Source organism: Columba livia, chromosome 2 (genome assembly GCF_036013475.1).
Source record: "Columba livia isolate bColLiv1 breed racing homer chromosome 2, bColLiv1.pat.W.v2, whole genome shotgun sequence".
NCBI lineage: Eukaryota > Metazoa > Chordata > Aves > Columbiformes > Columbidae > Columba > Columba livia.
The window spans coordinates 161,805,442-161,828,611 of NC_088603.1; the positions used below are offsets into that span (position 1 = coordinate 161,805,442).

Below are 23,170 nucleotides of genomic sequence, written 5' to 3' on the forward strand. Positions count from 1 at the left end.
GGATGACCTCAGTGACGACACCCCACCTCTCCTACTCTGGCCGCGTCCTGTGATCGACCTGACACACACCATCAACGCCGAGTCTTCAGCCTCTAATACTCGCACTTCAAAGCTGCTGCCAGGGCCAAGTGGACACATCCTTAAGACAAGAACAAGAAATTGGAGCATTGTGGGAAGGAAAACACACCCTCCTCATTCCTGGCCAGGCTGTGGCATCAAAGAGCTGCTGGCTGCAAATTGTCGCCATGCGCAAAGGCTGTCCCGCCCCTCGGGGACCAGCATAAAAGCCGGCCCAGCGCCTCTCTCCCTCACAGACTTCTCCTGACGCCTTCTCCTCCCTCCGCGCTCAACAAGGTGAGCCTCAACCCCCTTCCCCTCCTTCTCCTGCCCCGCCTGGCCCCTCTCTTCCAGCACGCTCTGCCCCCAGCCTCGGCAGCCCTCACGCCTCCCCACCGCCACGCTCCCCACAGCCCCACACCAGCCTCCCCACTCCCTCGCCCTCCTGCAACACCGCTCCTCGCACCCCCACACCCCTGCGCTTGCTCAACAGCCTCTCGTCCCTTCCAGGGCCCCTCCACACCACACACATGGCCTGCTACGACGTCTGCCGCCCCTGCGGACCCACCCCGCTGGCCAACAGCTGCAACGAGCCCTGTTCCCTGCAGTGCCAGGACTCCCGCGTCGTCATCCAGCCTCCCGCCGTGCTGGTCACCCTGCCAGGACCCATCCTCACCTCCCACCCCCAGAGCACCGCCGTCGGATCCTCCGCATCGGCTGCCGTGGGCAACGAACTCGGTGCCCAGGGAGTTGCCATCAACTCCGGCGCTTTTGGCTACGGCTTCGGAGGCCTGGGCTGCTTTGGTGGCAGAAGGGGTGGCTACATCTGCTAAGGGCTCTCGCCACCACCCGTGATGCCAACCACACACACCCTGGAAGCCACGCCACACATTCAGGACATGCACCTCTAGGCCCTTCCTGGCACATGGACCTGCTGTCCATGGCTCCTCGTCTGCAGGCAGCAAGCACGGAAGCAGGGAAGTTGCCAGCCTGGGCTGCCTGCGTACCTCGATGAAGGTCCTTCTCCTCTTCTCCCACATCTTTCTTTGCACCTCAGACTTGTGCTGTTCCACTTGGCACTCCTGCCTTTTCACATTTCTCCCTCAATAAAGTTCTCCTTCATCCCAGCTTGAGATGCAGCCTATTGTCTTTTTCTCCCACGGCTCGTCCAACTTCACTTGAGAACAACCAGGACTCAACAGCCCATCATGGTGGGTGGAAAAGAATAACACGACCTCTTCCAGGAAATATGCCACCACCACCACCACCAGTGCCCACTGGCTTCCAGGATGTGACACAAACCCATCCCTGGCTCAAGCAGAGCCTTCCACATGAGAACGCTTCCCTGTGCACATCTTGGACAAGATCATGCCAACACACACATCAATAACTCTCTTCCCCAGCTCTCTCAGCCTCTCCTCCGGTGGAAGATGTTCCAGACCCTTTAGCATCTTCATTAAACTGCACTAACACATCCATGTCCTTCTTCCACTGGGGAACTCAGTCCTGCACGCAGGACTCCACATGGGACCTCACCAGTGCTGAGGAGAGAAGAACAGTCACCTTCCTTAACCTCCTGTCAAGTCTTTTCTCAATGCTGCCCTGGAGACTTGATGGACCCTATTGCGTAGAGGGTTCATTTCCAGCTTAGGGCCCATTTCTTCTCCACCAGAACCACAAGACCCTTCTCTGACAAGCTGTTTTCTGTTCAACTGTCCCCCAGTCATTCCTGCTGCCAGCTCTGAGTCCTCCCCAGAACAGGACTTGGCCTCTCCCCTTGCTCAGGTCCATGAGACTCCTCTGTGGCCACGGAAATCAGGAAGCTCCATCGTCAAACGTGTGTTTAAACCACATTTTCCCACAGATTTATACAGATCCATATACACAACATCCCCCTTTCTAGGGGGCAGATATGAGTCCACTGGACTCACCGGCTCCACCAGCCCAGCCCTGCACTGGCCCAACCTGCCTCTTGCCTGCCAGGTGCTCCAGCACCATCAACACACACACACAGAGACCCTTCCTGCCCCACCTCATCTTCCTCACCAACAAACACTGCTCATGCGCTGAACAACCCTCACAACACTCACGACACATCTCGGGACTCCAGAGATGTTCTCACTCACTGCAAGCCAGCCAACGTTATTCCAGTTTGTAAAAAGGGTGTGAGTGAAAAGCCAGGAATCTGCAGACCTGTTAGTCTGACCACAGGACCTGGAAAATTATGGAGAAGGTGCAACCAAGTTATGCTGAAAGGCATTTAAGGGCAATGTAATCATCAGGTACAGTCAACAGGGGCTCACTACGTCCTGTGTAAGTGATTTCCTTTCCTTCTACAAAAAGGTCACGTGCCTCGTGCATGAAGGGAAGATGGTGGACGTAGCTTTTCTGGATTTTAGTAAAGGTTTTGATCTATCCGAATGGGGGGAATATTGTGAGGTGTTGTGCGAGGTGTTTAAGACGAATGTCAAGGTACTTGAAAGCACCCACAGGAGGGTAACAAAGTTGTACGAAGATCTGGAAGGCATGTCCTAAAGGAGCAACTGAGGACAGCGGGTTGGTCTAGTTTGGACAGAAGGAGGCTGAGGGGCGACCTCATTACTCTCTACAGCTTCCTGAGGAGGGGACATGGAGAGGGAGGTGCTGACCTCTTCTCCATCAGATCCAGTGACAGGACATTTGGGAATGGATCAAAGCTGCACCACTGCAGGTTTAAAATTGACATTAGAAACATTTATTTACAGGGACAGTGGTCAAACAGTGGAACAGGCTTCCTAGAGAGGTGATCGATACCCCAAGCTTGTCAGTGTTTCAGAGGCATTTGGACACTGCTCTTAACACCACGCTTTATCTTTTACTCAGCCCTGATGTGCTCAGGCAGTGGGACTACATGGTCACTACTGGTCCCTTCCAACTGGCTTGCTATGGTCCTGTTTGTTCTGCTTCCCCAACCCTTTCCCATGCAAACATCCCCTCAAGGGTCTCAGCTTCACAGCCCCAGGCACCACGCACACCTCCCATTGCCCCTGCGCTACGCCCAGTCCCACTCTGGCCCCACAAACACTGCACACAGAAATGGCCTCACCCCTCGGCGCTCACCCCACATTCACCCCCAAAGCCGTCACTCACCAGCCTCCCCTGCCTGCCGGTCCCGCTCCCCTGGGCCTCTCACCGGCCTCACCAGCTCTCCCAGACCTCACCAGCCTCAGCCCCCAGTCGCAGCCTCCCCTCCCCACAGCCAGGCACTGCCTCAGCACTCACTGACCAGCCAGTCAGGGGACAGGTAACAACCTGACCATCAGGCAGCAGGTAACAACCTGCCAATCAGGGGACAGATAACATCCTTACCATCAAGCCACAGGTAGTTTACCTGCCAATCAGTGGGCAGCTTACAGGCACTATAGAAGCACCTGGAATGTTCCAGAAGGTGCCTTTCAGGACCTCAAAATCAACACTTCTTTTACAATACAAAGACCTCAGACTAGTGTAGTTCAGGGGACTTGGAAGAGTAAGATGGAGAGAAATTGTCCTGATTAAATAACAGCCCAAAAAACTGTGATCAGTAAATACATCAACAGACCCTGCACTGCTTGCCTGCTCTAGAGGTGCCAGGGCACCCATGTGGGGTCCCTGTCATGGCCCCCCCTTGCTGTGGTCCCCAGCCCAACCACCTGGCAGTGCCCATGACCCCATCTTCACTCACGGTCAGGTTCCAGGGACAAAACCACGGAGTCCTGTATCCTGCGTCCCCTTGCTGCCAGGACCCCGGGCAACACATGCTGGGTCACCCCCCCCTTGCTGTGGGGTCCTCAGCTGACCCAAGTGTGGGTCCTTGTTGCACTGTCCCCCTGGCCCCACAGTCCCAACTCCACCTACGCAGGAGTCCCCAGACGTCTATCTCACCTTGCTGTGCGGGACATAAAGCAACCCTCCCTGTGCTCTGAGGTCACACAGAAAGCCCCTTTGTGAGGTCACCGTCCCCCTCAGTGTGGGGTCCCTGAGGCACAGCCTGGGGCACTGAGGACCAGGAGCAGGAACAAGCCTGTGACCCTGCTCTGCTGGCAAGATGGGGCTCTGGGCTGGCTTGACCTTGGCTGGATGGCAGGTGCCCACCAAGCTGCTCTATCACTCCCCCTCCTCAACTGCATGATGGGAGAAAATCTGAGGAAAGGCTCCTGAGTCTTTGTAAGGACAGGGAGATCTCCAGAGGCTGCAGTGGGACAATCTGCTCCAGCGTGGGGTTCACAACGGGCTGCAGGGGAATCTCTGCTCCAGCACCAGGAGCTCATCCTGCACCTCATTCCTCACTGAACTTGCTGGTTGTAGAGATTTTTTCTATCACATCCATCCATCCCTCTCTCTCTTCCGGTTACAATTGTGCAATCATTTTCCCCCTTCTTAAAGATGTTCACACCTCTGTGCTACCACCATTGCTGATTGGCTCAGGTTTCACCAGCAACCAGTCTGGTTGGAGCTGGCTGGTGCCTTTGAACAGAATCAAAGAATTGTTTCAGGTACAAAAGACCTTTAAGATCATCATCCCAAGTGTTTACCAAGCAATACCAAGGTCACCACTAAACCATGTCCTCAAGCACCACATCTACACATCTTTTAAACACCTCCAGGGATCATGACTCCACTACTACCCTGGGCAGTAAATGCTTGACAACAATTTTGGTGAATAAATTTCCCTAATATCCAATGTAAATCTCCCCTGGTGCAGCTTGAGGGCATTTTCTCTTGTCCTGTTCCTTGTTCCTTAGGAAAAACACTGACGCCTACCTCACTACAACCTCCTTTCAGGTAGTTGCAGAGAGCGAGACAGTCTCCCCTCTGCCTCCCTTTCTCCAGGCTACGCTTACCGAGGGTCCACTCGATCCCCTCATCAGACCATGGAGACAGATATTAAACAGAACTGGCCCCAGCACTGAGCCCTGGGGAACACCACTTGTGAGCAGCCACCAACTGGATTTAACTCCAGTCACCACAGATATTTGGGCCCAGCCATCCAGCCAGGTTTTTTGCCAGTGAAGGATACACCTGTCCAAGCCATGAGCAGCCACTTTCTCCAGTTGAATCAGTGTCAAAGGCTTTAATAAACTCTAGGTAGACAACATCCACAGCCATTCCCTCCTCCACTAAGTGGGTCACCTTGTCATAGAAGGAGATCAGGTTGGTCAAGCAGGACCTGCCTTTCATCACCCCATCCTGACTGGGCCCGACCCCCTGGTTGTCCTGTACTTGCTGTGTAATGTCACTCAACATGATCTGCTCCATGACCTGAAAGACTAAGGGGAAGAAATCATTTTCCCCATCCTTTGCCCTGTGATTGCCCCCACAACAAGTAAAGGATGGAAATTCTCATTAGCCCTCCTTTGGTTGATAATGTATGTCTAGAATCATTTTATTCTATTTTGTAACAGCACACAGATTTTGTTGTAGTAGCGTCTTTGCAATCCTAATTTGCTCCCTGCACAACCTCATGACATCCCTGTAGTCCTCCTGAGTTACCTGCCCCTTCCTGTAAAAGTCATAAACTCTCTTTGTTTTACCAAGTTCCAGCTAAAGCTCTCTGTCTAGCTAGGATGGTCTTCTTCCCCATAGCTTCATATTATTGCCCAGGGGGACTCTCTACGAACATTACAGAATCATTGTGAACCTCATCTCAGAAACTACCCCTGTAGCTCCCTTGCTCCAAAACCCTGTGTTGGATAACAAATCCACACAGATACAAGCTTAAAAGCAGGAGGGGCACCAAGACATGCACAGATCAAACCCAATCAGGAATCCAGGCCTAAAGACAGGCTTAGAGAGATGTTAGCAAAGAGTAACAGACCAAAGCTCATCTTAGTGGCAGCTCCACATGCCTGGCACAGCTCCAGAGCCAAGACCAGCTGGCCAGGCCTGAAAGGAAATGAGGCCACCTCTTCACAAAGCACCCGCAAACCACACGAGTGCCATGGGATGACCTCACTGACGACACCCCACCTTCTCCTACGCATTCGCTGCGTCCTCTGCCCGCCCTGACATGCGCCATCAACGCCAAGTCTTTGGCCTCTACTGCTCGCACTTCAAAGCTGCTGCCAGGGCCAAGTGGACACGTCCTCAAGACAACAACAAGAAATTGGAGCATTGCAGGAAGGAAAACACACCCTCCTCATTCCTGGCCAGGCTGTGGCATCAGACAGCTGCTGGCTGCAAATTGTCGCCATGCGCAAAGGCTGTCCCGCCCCTCGGGGACCAGCATAAAAGCCGGCCCAGCGCCTCTCTCCCTCACACACTTCTCCTGACGCCTTCTCCTCCCTCCGCGCTCAACAAGGTGAGCCTCAAACCCCCTTCCCCTCCTTCTCCTGCCCTGCCTGGCCCCTCTCTTCCAGCACGCTCTGCCCCCAGCCTCAGCAGCCCTCACGCCTCCCCACCGCCACGCTCCCCACAGCCCCACACCAGCCTCCCCACTCCCTCGCCCTCCTGCAACACCGCTCCTCGCACCCCCACGCCCCTGCGCTTGCTCAACAGCCTCTCATCCCTTCCAGGGCTCCTCCACACCACACACATGGCCTGCTACGACGCCTGCCGCCCCTGCGGACCCACCCCGCTGGCCAACAGCTGCAACGAGCCCTGTTCCCTGCAGTGCCAGGACTCCCGCGTCGTCATCCAGCCTCCCGCCGTGCTGGTCACCCTGCCAGGACCCATCCTCACCTCCCACCCCCAGAGCACCGCCGTCGGATCCTCCTCATCGGCTGCCGTGGGCAACGAACTCGGTGCCCAGGGAGTTGCCATCAACTCCGGCGCTTTCGGCTACGGCTTCGGAGGCCTGGGCTGCTTTGGCGGCAGAAGGGCTGGATACATCTGCTAAGGGCCCTCGCCACCACCCCTGATGGACTCCAACTACCACACTGAAGCTACGCCATGGATTGTGGACTCACCTCTGGACCCTTCTTGGCATGTACGCCTGCTCTCCATGGTTCCTCCTCTAAAGGAGCCAGGAAGATCTTGGTGCTCTGGCAAGATCTATGTCACAGAAGCAACCTCAGCTGATGGTCACCCTACGTGCAGCTTATACTTGCCACCTTCTCCTTGGTGCTCCTGCCTTTTCACTCTTTTCTTTCCTCAATAAACTTCTCTTGCATCCCAGCCTGAGACGTCTCACTTTATTTTCTTCTCTCAAGGCTCTTCCAACCTCACCCAGCACAAAGCCAGGGCTGGCTCAAGAAGCAAACTGGATAGGGGGGAAAAGGGCCACAAGACCTGTCCCAGGAAACATGTCACCACCTATATCACCAAGAACACAGACCGGAATCTGGGGGTCTTCCAAAAAATTATACAAGCCCATCACTGGATCAAAGAAAGATTTTGACACGACAACACTCTCCTCAACATGCCTCTGGTGAGACCTCCCTATGACAACACACACTTGACCATCTTTTTTCCCCAGCATCACTCTCTGGCTCTACCAGAAGCAGAATCACAGAATCATTTAGTATTTAGACTTTCCTCACAGGTTCACAGGTCCTGCCAAGTCTGTGGTCCAACACAGGCTTCCTACAGGATCACATTTCCTGTGGGTGCACCCACCTGCTACAGCATCAGGTCCTCTACAGGCTCTACGTGGTTATCTCCTGCACTGTGGACATCTCCTGCACTGTGGACATCTCCTGCACTGTGGACATCTCCATCAGCTGCAGTGGGACAACCTGCTTCAGCCCAGTTTTTCACCACAGCCTGCAGGGCAATCTCTGCTCCAGAACCTAGGGCACCTCCTGCTTCTCCATCTTTGCTGATCTTGGTGTCTCTTGAGATTTGTCTCCCACATTTATTCCCTCCCCTCTTACGGTTACTATTCTCAAGTAGTTTTTTTCCCCTCATAAACATGTTTTCACAGAGGTGCTACCACCATTGCTGGCTGGCTCAGCTTTAGCCAGCAGTGGCTCTGCCTTGGAGCTGGCTGGCCAGTCTTGTAGAATCATAGAAATGTTTGGTCTACTAAAGAACTTTTGGATCGACAAGTCCTGCTGTTAACCCAACAATAGTCTACCACTATTAACCTAACATAATTCTACCACTAACCCCTGTCACCAAGCACCACATCTACGCATCTTCTGCACACCTCCAGAGATGGTGACTCCACCACTGCCCCGGGCAGCCTGTTCCAATGCCCCAAAACCCTTCAGGAAACGCCATTTTTCCTAATAACCACACTAAACCTCCCCTGGGGCAACTTCAAGCCACTTTCTCCAGACCTGTCAGTTGGGAGAAGAGACCGACACCCGCCCCTCTACAACCTCCTTTCAGGCAGTTGCAGAGAGCGAGAAGGTCTCCCCTCAGCCTCCTGTTCTCCAGATTGAACCCTCCAACTCCCTCAGCTGCTCCCCATCCCAACTGTGCTCCAGACTGTTCACAAGATTCCTTCCCCTTTTCTCAATTCGCTGCAGAACCTCAAGCTCTTTCTTGTCATTAGGGGCCCAAAAATGAACCCCAGATTCTGCGTGCAGCCTCACCAGCACCAAATACAGGGGGATGCTCACTGCCCTGCTCCTGCTGGTCACAATTGTGATGACACAGGCCAGAATGCTGTTGGCCTTCCTGACCACCTGGCAACACACTGGCTCATGTTCTGCCAGCTGGTCACCAGTAGCCCAGGTCCTTTTCCAACAGGCAGCTTTACAAACTGTCTTCCACCAAGCCTCTAGTGTTCCATGGGGTGGTGGTGATGCACGTGCAGAAACCGACACTTGGCCTTGTTGAACCTCAGACAATTGGCAGCTTATCATCGATCCAGCCAGCCCAGATCCTTTTCTAGAGCTTTCTTACTGTCCAGCACATCAGCATTCCTGCCCAACTTGATGTCATCTGCAAACTTACTAAGGGTGCACTCCATGCCCTGGTCGAGATCACGAAGAAACAGAACCGGCCCCAGTACTAAGCCCCAGGGAACACCTCTTGTGAGCGCCCACCAACTGCATTTAACTCCAGTCATCACAACTCTCTGAACACAGCCATCCAGCCAGTGTTTTAGCCAGTGAAGATTACGCCTGTCCGAGCCATGAGCAGACACTTTCTCCAGGAGAAATTATGTCAAAGACTTTACCAAAATCTTACTACACAGCATACACAGCCATTCCCTCATCCAATAAAGTGGGTAACCTTGTTCATACCAGGAGATCAGGTTGGTCAAGCAGGACCTGCCTTTCATAAACCCATGCTGACTAGGTCTGATGACCTGCTGGTCCTGTACCTGCCATGTGATGGCACTCAGGATAATCTGTTCCACGACCTTACAAAGCAACAAGGTCCAACTGACACATCTGTAATTCCCCATATCCTCTTTTCGGTCCTTCTTCGAGACGGGTGCCACATTTGGTGACTTCCAGTCAATGGGGACCTCCCCAGAGAGTCAGGTCTGATGATATATGACGCAAAGTGGCTTGGGGAGCATCTCAGCCAGCTCTCTCACAACTCCTGGGGAGAACCAACCTGGCCCCATTCACGTGTGTGGGCCAAGTGGTGTAGCAGGTCACCAACGATTTCCCCTTGGATTCCTGGGGCTTTGTTCTATGCCCCATCCCCGTCTTCCAGCGCAGGGAGCTGGGTGCACGGAGAACAACTGGTTTTATGCTTAGAGACTGAAATAAAGAAGGCATCAAGGCCTTTTCCTCATCCATTGTAAATGGGTTGCTCCCTGAATCCACTACAAGTTGGAGATTCTCCTTAGCTCTCCTTCTGTTGCAAAAAATATACCGAAATAAGTTTGTATTGTCTTCTATAGCAGGAGCTGGATTAGGTTCTAGTTGGGCTTTGGCCCTTCTAATTTCCCCAATGAATAACATCAAAACACCCTGGTGTTCCTCCTGAGTATCTTGTCTTACCTGGCAGACATCAAAAACTCTCTTTTTTCTCATCAGTTCAAGCCAAACCTCTCAGTTAAGGCCAGGCCAGTCTGCTTCCCTGCCAGCTTGTCTTTTGGCATACAGGAGACTGTCCCTCACACATGGGGAATCTTCTGGTACCTTCTCACAGAAGAAAACCAGGACACCCATATGCTAAAAAATCAGTGCTGCATAAAATTAATACACACAGCTATAAGCTTACAAGAAATAGGGCACCAACACAACCACAGAGCACAATCAGGACCAAAGGCCAGGCCTAATGAGACGCTTAATGAGATGGCAGCAGTCAGGTGAGGGATCAAACACCATGGAAGAGGCAGACCCTCAAGCCCACCACAGCTCCAAAGCCCAGACCACTCTTCCAGCTATGCAGGAAATGAGGCCCCATCCACACAATGCAATTACAAACCACACGAGTGCCATGGGATGACCTCAGTGACGACACCCCACCTCTCCTACTCTTTGGCCGCGTCCTGTGATCGACCTGACACACACCATCAACGCCAAGTCTTCAGCCTCTAATACTCGCACTTCAAAGCTGCTGCCAGGGACGAGTGGACACGTCCTCAAGACAAGAACAAGAAACTGGAGCATTGTAGGAAGGAAAACACACCCTCCTCATTCCTGGCCAGGCTGTGGCATCAAAGAGCTGCTGGCTGCAAATTGTCGCCATGCGCAAAGGCTGTCCCGCCCCTCGGGGACCAGCATAAAAGCCGGCCCAGCGCCTCTCTCCCTCACACACTTCTCCTGACGCCTTCTCCTCCCTCCGCGCTCAACAAGGTGAGCCTCAACCCCCTTCCCCTCCTTCTCCTGCCCCGCCTGGCCCCTCTCTTCCAGCACGCTCTGCCCCCAGCCTCAGCAGCCCTCACGCCTCCCCACCGCCACGCTCCCCACAGCCCCACACCAGCCTCCCCACTCCCTCGCCCTCCTGCAACACCGCTCCTCGCACCCCCACGCCCCTGCGCTTGCTCAACAGCCTCTCGTCCCTTCCAGGGCCCCTCCACACCACACACATGGCCTGCTACGATGTCTGCCGCCCCTGCGGACCCACCCCGCTGGCCAACAGCTGCAACGAGCCCTGTTCCCTGCAGTGCCAGGACTCCCGTGTCCTCATCCAGCCTTCCACCGTGGTGGTCACCCTGCCAGGACCCATCCTCACCTCCCACCCCCAGAGCACCGCCGTCGGATCCTCTTCATCGGCTGCCGTGGGCAATGAACTCGGTGCTCAGGGAGTTGCCATCAACTCCGGCGCTTTTGGCTACGGCTTCGGAGGCCTGGGCTGCTTCGGTGGCAGAAGGGCTGGATACATCTGCTAAGGGCTCTCGCCACCACCCGTGATGCCAACCACACACACCCTGGAAGCCACGCCACACATTCAGGACATGCACCTCTAGGCCCTTCCTGGCACATGGACCTGCTGTCCATGGCTCCTCGTCTGCAGGCACCAAGCACGGAAGCAGGGAAGTTGCCAGCCTGGGCTGCCTGCGTACCTTGATGAAGGTCCTTCTCCTCTTCTCCCACATCTTTCTTTGCACCTCAGACTTGTGCTGTTCCACTTGGCACTCCTGCCTTTTCACTTTTCTCCCTCAATAAAGTTCTCCTTCAACCCAGCTTGAGATGCAGCCTATTGTCTTTTTCTCCCACGGCTCGTCCAACTTCACTTGAGAACAACCAGGACTCAATAGCCCATCATGGTGGGTGGAAAAGAGTAACACGACCTCTTCCAGGAAATATGGCGCCACCACCACCAGTGCCCACTGGCTTCCAGGATCTGACACAAACCCATCCCTGGCTCAAGCAGAGCCTTCCACATGACAACGCTTCCCTGTGCACATCTTGGACAAGATCATGCCAGCACACACATCAATAACTCTCTTCCCCACCTCTCTCAGCCTCTCCTCCGGTGGAAGATGTTCCAGACCCTTTAGCATCTTCATTAAACTGCACTAACACATCCATGTCTTTCTTCCACTGGGGAACTCAGTCCTGCACGCAGGACTCCACATGGGACCTCACCAGTGCTGAGGAGAGAAGAACAGTCACCTTCCTTAAGCTCCTGTCAAGTTTTTTCTCAATGCTGCCCTGAAGACTTGATGGCCCCTTTTGCGTAGAGGGTTCACTTCCAGCTTAGGGCCCATTTCTTCTCCACCAGAACCACAAGACCCTTCTCTGACAAGCTGTTTTCTGTTCAACTGTCCCCCAGTCATTCCTGCTACCAGCTCTGAGTCCTCCCCAGAACAGGACTTGGCCTCTCCCCTTGCTCAGCTCCATGAGACTCCCCTGTGACCAGGGAAATCAGGAAGCTCCATCGGCAAATGTGTGTTTAAAACACATTTTCCCACAGATTTATACAGATCCATATAAACAACATCCCCCTTTCTAGAAAACAGATGTGAGTCCACCGGACTCACTGGCTCCACCAGCCCAGCCCTGTACTGGCCCAACCTGCCTCTTGCCTGCCAGGTGCTCCAGCACCATCAACACACACGCACAGAGACCCTTCCTGCCCCACCTCATCTTCCTCACCGACAGACACTGCTCATGCGGTGAACAACCCTCACGACACTCACGACACATCTCGGGACTCCAGAGATCTTCTCACTCACTGCAAGCCAGCCAACGTTATTCCAGTTTGTAAAAAGGGCGTGAGTGAACAGCCAGGAATCTGCAGACCTGTTAGTCTGACCACAGGACCTGGAAAATTATGGAGAAGAAACAACTGAGTGCTGCTGAGAGACAATTAAAAGACAATGCAACCATCAGGCAGTCAACATGTGTTCACTAAGAGGAAGTCACATTTAGTTATTTTGATCTTCTTCTACAATAAGGTCACCTGCCTCGTGGATAAAGAGAAGGAAATGGATGTAGCTTTTCTTGATTCTAGCATGTTTTTTGATTCTATCCATCAATGCGTAATTCTGGACAAGTTGTCCAGCTGTCAGATGAGCAGGCACCTGGTACACTGTGTGAAGACCTGGCTGAAGGCCAGAGCTCAAAGTGTTGGAGGCAATCTGGCTACGCATGGCTGGTGACTGGTCACCGGCGGTGTTCCTCAGGACTCGGTCCGAGAACCAGCTCTTTTCCAGATTTTTATCTACGATCTACATGAAGAAGCTGATTGCATCATTAGCAAGTTTTCTGATGATACCAAACTCTGAGGTTCTGTTGATTCTCTTGAGGTACAAGAGGCCTTGATCAGAACAATGGGCAAACATCAATTGCATGAAATGTAAAAGGAACAAATGCCAAATCCTTCACATGAAATGAAGCAATTCTGGACACAAGTACAGACTGGGAGAAGAGTGGCTGGAGAGCAGCCCTGCAGAAAGGGATCTGGAGTACTGGCTGACAGCCGCTGAACATGAGCCAGCAGTGTGTGCCCTGGCAGTCAAGAGCACAAAACCCATCCCGGGAAGCTTCAACCACAGAATCACCAGCAGCTCAAAGAGATTATTATCTCATTGTATTCTGTGCTGGTGTGGCCTCATCTTGAGTACTGTGGGAACTTCTGGACCCCACAATTTACAAAGGATCTCAAAGTGCTTGAAAGCATCCAGAGGACGGCATCAAAGTCGCTCAAAGGGATGTAAGGCAAGTCCTAGAGGAACAGCTGAGGACAATGACTTAGTCTAGATTGGAGAGAGGGAGGCTGAGGGGCGACCTCATTGCTCTCTGAGGCTTCCTGAGGAGGGGACGTGGAGAGGGAGGTGCTGAGCTCTTCTCCATCAGATCCAGTGACAGGACACACAGGAATGGTTCAAATCTGCACCACTGCAAGTTTAGACTTGACATTAGGAAATATTTCTTCACTGAGCTGGTGGTCAAAGACTGGAAGAAGCTTCCTAGAGAGGTGTTCGATACCCCGAGACTGTCGGTGCTTCTGAGGCATTTGGACACTGCTCTTAATACCATACTGTAACGTCTACTGAGCCCTGATGTGGTCAGGAATTTGGACTCAATAATCACTGTCCCTTCCAACTGGAGCACTGTAGCGTCATCTATTCTCCTTCACCAACCCTTTCCCATACAAACATCCCCACTAGGTTCTCAGGCGCACAGCCCCGCACACCACGCACGCCTCCCATTGCCCCTCCACTACGCCCAGTCCCACTCTGGCCCCACAAACCCTGCACACAGAAATGGCCCCACCCCTCGGCGCTCACCCCACATTCACCCCCAAAGCCGTCACTCACCAGCCTCCCCTGCCTGCCGGTCCCGCTCCCCTGGGCCTCTCACCGGCCTCACCAGCTCTCCCAGACCTCACCAGCCTCAGCCCCCAGTCGCAGCCTCCCCTCCCCACAGCCAGGCACTGCCTCAGCACTCACTGACCAGCCAGTCAGGGGGCAGGTAACAGACTGACCTTCAGGCAGCAGGTAACAACCTGCCAATCAGGGGGCAGATAACAATTTGACCATTGAGGGCAGCTGACAGGCACCAGCTGCTCTAGAAGCCCCTGGAAGGTTCCAGAAGGTGCCTGTCAGGACTTGAAAATCAACAGCGCCACTAGAATAAATAGATAATCTTCAGCAGACAAACACAAAACAACTGCTGGGAGGGCTGGTGGGTGAACAAGGAAATGAATGAGTAGAAATGCTGCTGAAAACTAAACCAAAGGCCTCGCAGGACAGCAGCTGGGGACTTAAGAGGAGCAAGAGGGTGTGAAAATGCCCTGATTAAATACCAACGCCGCTGAAAAAAATTAACTAAATCAATATATATCAACAGACACTGCACTTTTTGCCTGGCCTGCAGGTTCTCAGGTCCACCCATGTGGGATCCCATCTCCACATCTCCCCTTCCTGCCAGGAACCCGTACAAACCAGACAAGGTACCCAGGTCACAACGCCCTTGCTGTAGGGTCCTCAACTGACCCAGGTGTGGGTCCTTGTTGCACTGTGAGCCTGGATGAACAGTCCCTGCTCCACCTACAAGGGAGTAACCGGCCACTGTCTCACCTTGTTACAGGGTGGAGCCCGGGGTAGAGCATCCCATCTTCATAGCAGGGTGACACAGTGACCCATGCAGGGGGTCTCTGGACCACCAGCCTCCCTGCTGCAGGGTCCATGGAGCACCAGTGCAGGGGACACCAAGCAACCACCCCTGTGCTCTAAGGTCACACAGAAAGCCCCTTTGTGAGGTCATCGTCCCCCTCAGTGTGGGGACCCTGAGGCACAGCCTGGGGCACTGAGGACCAGGAGCAGGAACAAGCCTGTGACCCTGCTCTGCTGGCAAGATGGGGCTCTGGGCTGGCTTGACCTTGGCTGGATGGCAGGTGCCCACCAAGCTGCTCTATCACTCCCCCTCCTCAACTGTATGAGGGGAGAAAATCTGAGGAAAGGCTCCTGAGTCTTTGTAAGGACAGGGAGATCTCCAGAGGCTGCAGTGGGACAATCTGCTCCAGCGTGGGGTTCACAACGGGCTGCAGGGGAACCTCTGCTCCAGCACCAGGAGCTCATCCTGCACCTCCTTCTTCACTGAACTTGCTGTCTGCAGAGATTTTTCTCTCACATATATAACCGCTCTCTTCCAGTTACAATTTTGCAGTCCTTTTCCCCCTTCTTAAAGGTGTTCACATATTTGTGCTACCACCCTTGCTGCTTGGCTCAGGTTTCACCATCAACCAGTCTGGTTGGAGCTGGCTGGTGCCATTGAATAGAATCAAAGAATTGTTTCAGGTACAAAAGACCTTTAAGATCATCAAACCCAAGTGTTAACCAAGCAATACCAAGGTCACCACTAAACCATGTCCCCAAGCACCACATTTACACATCTTTTAAACACATCCAGGGATGATGACTCCACCACTACCCTGGGCAGTCAATGCTTGACAACAGTATTGGTGAATAATTTTCCCTAATATCCAATGTAAATCTCCCCTGGTGCAGCTTGAGGCCATTTTCTCTTGTCCTGTTCCTTGTTCCTTAGGAAAAACACTGACGCCTACCTCACTACAACCTCCTTTCAGGTAGTTATAGACAGCGAGAAAGTCTCCCCTCTGCCTCCCTTTCTCCAGGCTACGCTTACCGAGGGTCCACTCGATCCCCTCATCAGACCATGGAGACAGATTTTAAACAGAACTGGTCCCAGCACTGAGCCCTGGGGAACACCACTTGTGAGCAGCCACCAACTGGATTTAACTCCAGTCACCACAGCTATTTGGGCCCAGCCATCCAGCCAGGTTTTTTGCCAGTGAAGGATACACCTGTCCAAGCCATGAGCAGCCACTTTCTCCAGTTGAATCAGTGTCAAAGGCTTTAATAAACTCCAGGTGGACAACATCCACAGCCATTCTCTCATCCACTAAGTGGGTCACCTTGTCAGAGAAGGAGATCAGGTTGCTCAAGCAGGACCTGCCTTTCATCACCCCATCCTGACTGGGCCTGATCGCCTGCTTGTCCCGTACATGAAGTGTGATGTCACTCAACATGATCTGCTCCATGACCTGCCCTGGTACCAAGGTCAGACTGACAGGTCTGCAGATCCCCAGATCCTCCTTCTGTCCCTTCATCTTATATAAGCAGCACATTTGCCAACCTCCAGTCAAGTGGGACCTCCCTGGTGAGCCAGGACTGCAGATAAATGATGCAAAGTGGCTTGGTGAGCGCCTCCGCCAGCTCCCTCAGTTCCCTTGGCTGGATCCCATCAAGCCCCATAGGTCAGTGTGTGTCTAACTGGTTTAGGAGGTTTCCAACCATTTCCCTGTGGATTCTGGGGGTTTGTTCTGCTCCATGTCTTCTACATCAGAGGCTTGGTGTCCAGAGAACAACTGGTCTTATTAGAAAGACTGAGGCGTAGAAAGTATGAATTTTCCTCATCCTTTGCTCTGCGTGAGTGCCCCCACATCCAGTGAAGGATGGAGATTCTCATTAGCCCTCCTTTTGTTGATAATGTATGTCTGGAAAAAAATTCTTGTATTTTACAACTGTACCCAGATTATGTTGTACTTGCACATTCCCAATTCTAATTTTCCGCCTGCATAACCTCATGACATCCCTGTAGTCCTCCTGAGATACCTGCCCCTTCCTGTAAAAGTCATAAACTCTGTTTTCCCTGAGATCCAGCTAAAGTTCTCTGTTTAACCTGGATGGTGTTCTTCCCCACAGCTTCATATTTCTGCACATAGGGACTCTCTATGAACATTACAGAACCTTTGAGAACCTTACCTCAGAAACCACCCCTGCAGCTCTCTTGCTCCAAAACCTTGTGTCATATAACAAATCCACACAGCTACAAGTTGAAAAGCAAGACGGGCACCAAGACACAAACAGATCAAACCCAATCAGGGAAGCCAGGCCTAAAGACAGGCTTAGAGAGATGTTGGCAAAGAAGGGAGAGACCAAAGACCACATAAGAGGCAACTCCTCATGCTCGTCAGAGCTCCAGAGCCCAGAGCAGCCTGCCAGGGCTGTGAGAAAATGAGGCGCCCTCCACACAATGCAACCGCAAACCACACGAGTGCTGTGGGATGACCTCAGTGATGACACCCCACATCTCCTACGCTTCTGCCGCATCCTCTGCCCGACGTGACACGCGCCAGCAACGCCAAGTCTTTGGCCTCTAATGCTCGCACTTCAAAGCTGCCACCAAGGCCAAGTGTACACGTCCTCAAGAGAAGAACAAGAAATTGGAGCATTGCGGGAAGGAAAACACACCCTCCTCATTCCTGGCCAGGCTGTGGCATCAGACAGCTGCTGGCTGCAAATTGTCGCCATGCGCAAAGGCTGTCCCGCCCCTCGGGGACCAGCATAAAAGCCGGCCCAGCGCCTCTCTCCCTCACACACTTCTCCTGACGCCTTCTCCTCCCTCCGCGCTCAACAAGGTGAGCCTCAACCCCCTTCCCCTCCTTCTCCTGCCCCGCCTGGCCCCTCTCTTCCAGCACGCTCTGCCCCAGCCTCAGCAGCCCTCACGCCTCCCCACCGCCACGCTCCCCACAGCCCCACACCAGCCTCCCCACTCCCTCGCCCTCCTGCAATACCGCTCCTCGCACCCCCACGCCCCTGCGCTTGCTCAACAGCCTCTCGTCCCTTCCAGGGCCCCTCCACACCACACACATGGCCTGCTACGACGTCTGCCGCCCCTGCGGACCCACCCCGCTGGCCAACAGCTGCAACGAGCCCTGTTCCCTGCAGTGCCAGGACTCCCGTGTCGTCATCCAGCCTCCCGCCGTGCTGGTCACCCTGCCAGGACCCATCCTCACCTCCCACCCCCAGAGCACCGCCGTCGGATCCTCCGCATCTGCTGCCGTGGGCAACGAACTCGGCGCTCAGGGAGTTGCCATCAACTCCGGCGCTTTTGGCTATGGCTTTGGAGGCCTGGGCTGCTTCGGTGGCAGAAGGGGTGGATACATCTGCTAAGGGCTCTCGCCACCACCCGTGATGCCAACCACACACACCCTGGAAGCCACGCCACACATTCAGGACATGCACCTCTAGGCCCTTCCTGGCACATGGACCTGCTGTCCACGGCTCCTCGTCTGCAGGCACCAAGCACGGAAGCTGGGCACTTGCCAGCCTGGGCTGCCTGCGTACCTTGATGACGGTTCTTGTCCTCTTCTCCCACATCTTTCTTTGCACCTCAGACTTGTGCTGTTCCACTTGGCACTCCTGCCTTTTCACTTTTCTCCCTCAATAAAGTTCTCCTTCAACCCAGCTTGAGATGCAGCCTATTGTCTTTTTCTCCTACGGCTCATCCAACTTCACTTGAGAACAACCAGGACTCAATAGCCAATCATGGTGGGTGGAAAAGAATAACACGACCTCTTCCAGGAAATATGCCACCACCACCACCACCAGTGCCCCCTGGCTTCCAGGATGTGACACAAACCCATCCCTGGCTCAAGCAGAGCCTTCCACATGACAACGCTTCCCTGTGCACATCTTGGACAAGATCATGCCAGCACACACATCATTAACTCTCTTCCCCAGCTCTCTCAGCCTCTCCTCCGGTGGAAGATGTTCCAGACCCTTTAGCATCTTCATTAAACTGCACTAACACATCCATGTCCTTCTTCCACTGGGGAACTCAGTCCTGCACGCAGGACTCCACATGGGACCTCACCAGTGCTGAGGAGAGAAGAACAGCCACCTTCCTTAACCTCCTGTCAAGTCTTTTCTCAATGCTGCCCTGGAGACTTGATGGCCCCTATTGCGTAGAGGGTTGATTTCCAGCTTAGGGCCCATTTCTTCTCCACCAGAACCACAAGACCCTTCTCTGACAAGCTGTTTTCTGTTCAACTGTCCCGCAGTCATTCCTGCTGCCAGCTCTGAGTCCTCCCCAGAACAGGACTTGGCCTCTCCCCTTGCTCAGGTCCATGAGACTCCTCTGTGGCCACGGAAATCAGGAAGCTCCATCGTCAAACGTGTGTTTAAACCACATTTTCCCACAGATTTATACAGATCCATATACACAACATCCCCCTTTCTAGGGGGCAGATATGAGTCCACTGGACTCACCGGCTCCACCAGCCCAGCCCTGCACTGGCCCAACCTGCCTCTTGCCTGCCAGGTGCTCCAGCACCATCAACACACACACACAGAGACCCTTCCTGCCCCACCTCATCTTCCTCACCGACAGACACTGCTCATGCGGTGAACAACCCTCACGACACTCACGACACATCTTGGGACTCCAGAGATGTTCTCACTCACTGCAAGCCAGCCAACGTTATTCCAGTTTGTAAAAAGGGCGTGAGTGAAAAGCCAGGAATCTGCAGACCTGTTAGTCTGACCACAGGACCTGGAAAATTATGGAGAAGGTGCAACCGAGTTATGCTGAAAGGCATTTAAGGGCAATGTAATCATCAGGTACAGTCAACAGGGGCTCACTACGTCCTGTGTAAGTGATTTCCTTTCCTTCTACAATAAGGTCACCTGCCTCGTGCATGAAGGGAAGATGGTGGACGTAGCTTTTCTGGATTTTAGTAAAGGTTTTGATCTATCCGAATGGGCGGAATATTGTGAGGTGTTGTGCGAGGTATTTAAGACGAATGTCAAGGTACTTGAAAGCACCCACAGGAGGGTAACAAAGTTGTACGAAGATCTGGAAGGCATGTCCTAAAGGAGCAACTGAGGACAGTGGGTTGGTCTAGTTTGGACAGAAGGAGGCTGAGGGGCGACCTCATTACTCTCTGCAGCTTCCTGAGGAGGAACGTGGAGAGGGAGGTGCTGACCTCTTCTCCATCAGATCCAGTGACAGGACACATGGGAATGGATCAAAGCTGCACCACTGCAGGTTTAAAATTGACATTAGAAACATTTATTTACAGGGACAGTGGTCAAACAGTGGAACAGGCTTCCTAGAGAGGTGGTCGATACCCCAAGCTTGTCAGTGTTTCAGAGGCATTTGGACACTGCTCTTAACACCACGCTTTATCTTTTACTGAGCCCTGATGTGCTCGGGCAGTGGGACTACATGGTCACTACTGGTCCCTTCCAACTGGATTGCTATGGTCCCGTTTGTTCTGCTTCCCCAACCCTTTCCCATGCAAACATCCCCTCAAGGTTCTCAGCTTCACAGCCCCGCACACCACACACACCTCCCATTGCCCCTGCGCTACGCCCAGTCCCACTCTGGCCCCACAAACACTGCACACAGAAATGGCCCCACCCCTCGGCGCTCACCCCACATTCACCCCCAAAGCCGTCACTCACCAGCCTCCCCTGCCTGCCGGTCCCGCTCCCCTGGGCCTCTCACCGGCCTCACCAGCTCTCCCAGACCTCACCAGCCTCAGCCCCCAGTCGCAGCCTCCCCTCCCCACAGCCAGGCACTGCCTCAGCACTCACTGACCAGCCAGTCAGGGGACAGATAACATCCTTACCATCAAGCCACAGGTAGTTTACCTGCCAATCAGTGGGCAGCTTACAGGCACTATAGAAGCACCTGGAATGTTCCAGAAGGTGCCTTTCAGGACCTCAAAATCAACACTTCTTTTACAATACAAAGACCTCAGACTAGTGTAGTTCAGGGGACTTGGAAGAGTAAGAAGGAGAGAAATTGTCCTGATTAAATAACACCCCAAAAAACTGTGATCAGTAAATACATCAACAGACCCTGCACTGCTTGCCTGCTCTAGAGGTGCCAAGGCATCCATGTGGGGTCCCTGTCATGGCCCCCCCTTGCTGTGGTCCCCAGCCCAACCACCTGGCAGTGCCCATGACCCCATCTTCACTCACGGTCAGGTTCCAGGGACAAAACCACAGAGTCCTTTATCCTGCGTCCCCTTGCTGCCAGGACCCCGGGCAACACATGCTGGGTCACCACCCCCTTGCTGTGGGGTCCTCAGCTGACCCAAGTGTGGGTCCTTGTTGCACTGTCCCCCTGGCCCCACAGTCCCAACTCCACCTACGCAGGAGTCCCCAGACGTCTATCTCACCTTGCTGTGCGGGACATAAAGCAACCCTCCCTGTGCTCTGAGGTCACACAGAAAGCCCCTTTGTGAGGTCACCGTCCCCCTCAGTGTGGGGTCCCTGAGGCACAGCCTGGGGCACTGAGGACCAGGAGCAGGAACAAGCCTGTGACCCTGCTCTGCTGGCAAGATGGGGCTCTGGGCTGGCTTGACCTTGGCTGGATGGCAGGTGCCCACCAAGCTGCTCTATCACTCCCCCTCCTCAACTGCATGAGGGGACAAAATCTGAGTCTTTGTAAGGACAGGAAGATCTCCAGAGGCTGCAGTGGGACAATCTGCTCCAGCGTGGGGTTCACAACGGGCTGCAGAGGAATCTCTGCTCCAGCACCAGGAGCACATCCTGCACCTCATTCCTCACTGAACTTGCTGGTTGTAGAGATTTTTTCTATTACATCCATCCATCCCTCTCTCTCTTCCGGTTACAACTGTGCAATCATTTTCCCCCTTCTTAAAGATGTTCACACCTCTGTGCTACCACCATTGCTGCTTGGCTCAGGTTTCACCAGCAACCAGTCTGGTTGGAGCTGGCTGGTGCCATTGAATAGAATCAAAGAATTGTTTCAGGTACAAAAGACCTTTAAGATCATCAAACCCAAGTGTTAACCAAGCAATACCAAGGTCACCACTAAACCATGTCCTCAAGCACCACATCTACACATCTTTTAAACACCCCCAGGGATCATGACTCCACCACTACCCTGGGCAGTAAATGCTTGACAACAATTTTGGTGAATAAATTTCCCTAATCTCCAATGTAAATCTCTCCTGGTGCAGCTTGAGGCCATTTTCTCTTGTCCTGTTCCTTGTTCCTTAGGAAAAACACTGACGCCTACCTCACTACAACCTCCTTTCAGGTAGTTATAGACAGCGAGAAAGTCTCCCCTCTGCCTCCCTTTCTCCAGGCTACGCTTACCGAGGGTCCACTCGATCCCCTCATCAGACCATGGAGACAGATATTAAACAGAACTGGCCCCAGCACTGAGCCCTGGGGAACACCACTTGTGAGCAGCCACCAACTGGATTTAACTCCAGCCACCACAGCTATTTGGGCCCAGTCATCCAGCCAGGTTTTTTGCCAGTGAAGGATACACCTGTCCAAGCCATGAGCAGCCACTTTCACCAGTTGAATCAGTGTCAAAGGCTTTAATAAACTCTAGGTAGACAACATCCACAGCCATTCCCTCATCCACTAAGTGGGTCACCTTGTCAGAGAAGGAGATCAGGTTGGTCAAGCAGGACCTGCCTTTCATCACCCCATCCTGACTGGGCCCGATCCCCTGGTTGTCCTGTACTTGCTGTGTGATGTCACTCAACATGATCTGCTCCATGACCTGAAAGACTAAGGCGAAGAAATCATTTTCCCCATCCTTTGCCCTGTGATTGCCCCCACAACAAGTAAAGGATGGAAATTCTCATTAGCCCTCCTTTGGTTGATAATGTATGTCTAGAATCATTTTATTGTATTTTGTAACAGCACCCAGATTTTGTTGTAGTAGCGTCTTTGCAATCCTAATTTGCTCCCTGCACAACCTCATGACATCCCTGTAGTCCTCCTGAGTTACCTGCCCCTTCCTGTAAAAGTCATAAACTCTCTTTGTTTTACCAAGTTCCAGCTAAAGCTCTCTGTCTAGCTAGGATGGTCTTCTTCCCCATAGCTTCATATTATTGCACAGGGGGACTCTCTACGAACATTACAGAATCATTGTGAACCTCATCTCAGAAACCACCCTTGTAGCTCCCTTGCTCCAAAACCCTGTGTTGGATAACAAATCCACACAGATACAAGCTTAAAAGCAAGAGGGACACCAAGACATGCACAGAT

At 53.2% G+C, this 23,170-nt stretch overlaps 4 protein-coding genes across 4 annotated transcripts; all 4 read left to right on the top strand.

The window, feature by feature from the left end:
* Positions 1–321: 321 nt before the first annotated feature.
* Positions 322–1,190, top strand: LOC135578740 (feather keratin-like). The gene is made up of 2 exons (XM_065054658.1): positions 322–354; positions 568–1,190. Exon 2 carries the CDS (start codon positions 588–590, stop codon positions 888–890), a length of 303 nt encoding a protein of 100 aa, XP_064910730.1. The 5' UTR covers positions 322–354; positions 568–587; the 3' UTR covers positions 891–1,190.
* Positions 1,191–6,343: 5,153 nt separating this feature from the next.
* Positions 6,344–7,191, top strand: LOC135578887 (feather keratin 1-like). Its single transcript, XM_065055260.1, has 2 exons — positions 6,344–6,376; positions 6,591–7,191. The coding sequence occupies exon 2, from the start codon at positions 6,611–6,613 to the stop codon at positions 6,911–6,913; it is 303 nt and encodes a 100-aa protein (XP_064911332.1). The 5' UTR covers positions 6,344–6,376; positions 6,591–6,610; the 3' UTR covers positions 6,914–7,191.
* Positions 7,192–10,693: 3,502 nt separating this feature from the next.
* LOC135578742 (feather keratin 1-like) lies at positions 10,694–11,554 on the top strand. The gene is made up of 2 exons (XM_065054660.1): positions 10,694–10,724; positions 10,938–11,554. The coding sequence occupies exon 2, from the start codon at positions 10,958–10,960 to the stop codon at positions 11,258–11,260; it is 303 nt and encodes a 100-aa protein (XP_064910732.1). The 5' UTR covers positions 10,694–10,724; positions 10,938–10,957; the 3' UTR covers positions 11,261–11,554.
* Positions 11,555–17,732: 6,178 nt separating this feature from the next.
* Positions 17,733–18,592, top strand: LOC135578741 (feather keratin-like). Its single transcript, XM_065054659.1, has 2 exons — positions 17,733–17,763; positions 17,976–18,592. The coding sequence occupies exon 2, from the start codon at positions 17,996–17,998 to the stop codon at positions 18,296–18,298; it is 303 nt and encodes a 100-aa protein (XP_064910731.1). The 5' UTR covers positions 17,733–17,763; positions 17,976–17,995; the 3' UTR covers positions 18,299–18,592.
* The last annotated feature ends 4,578 nt before the right edge of the window (positions 18,593–23,170 follow it).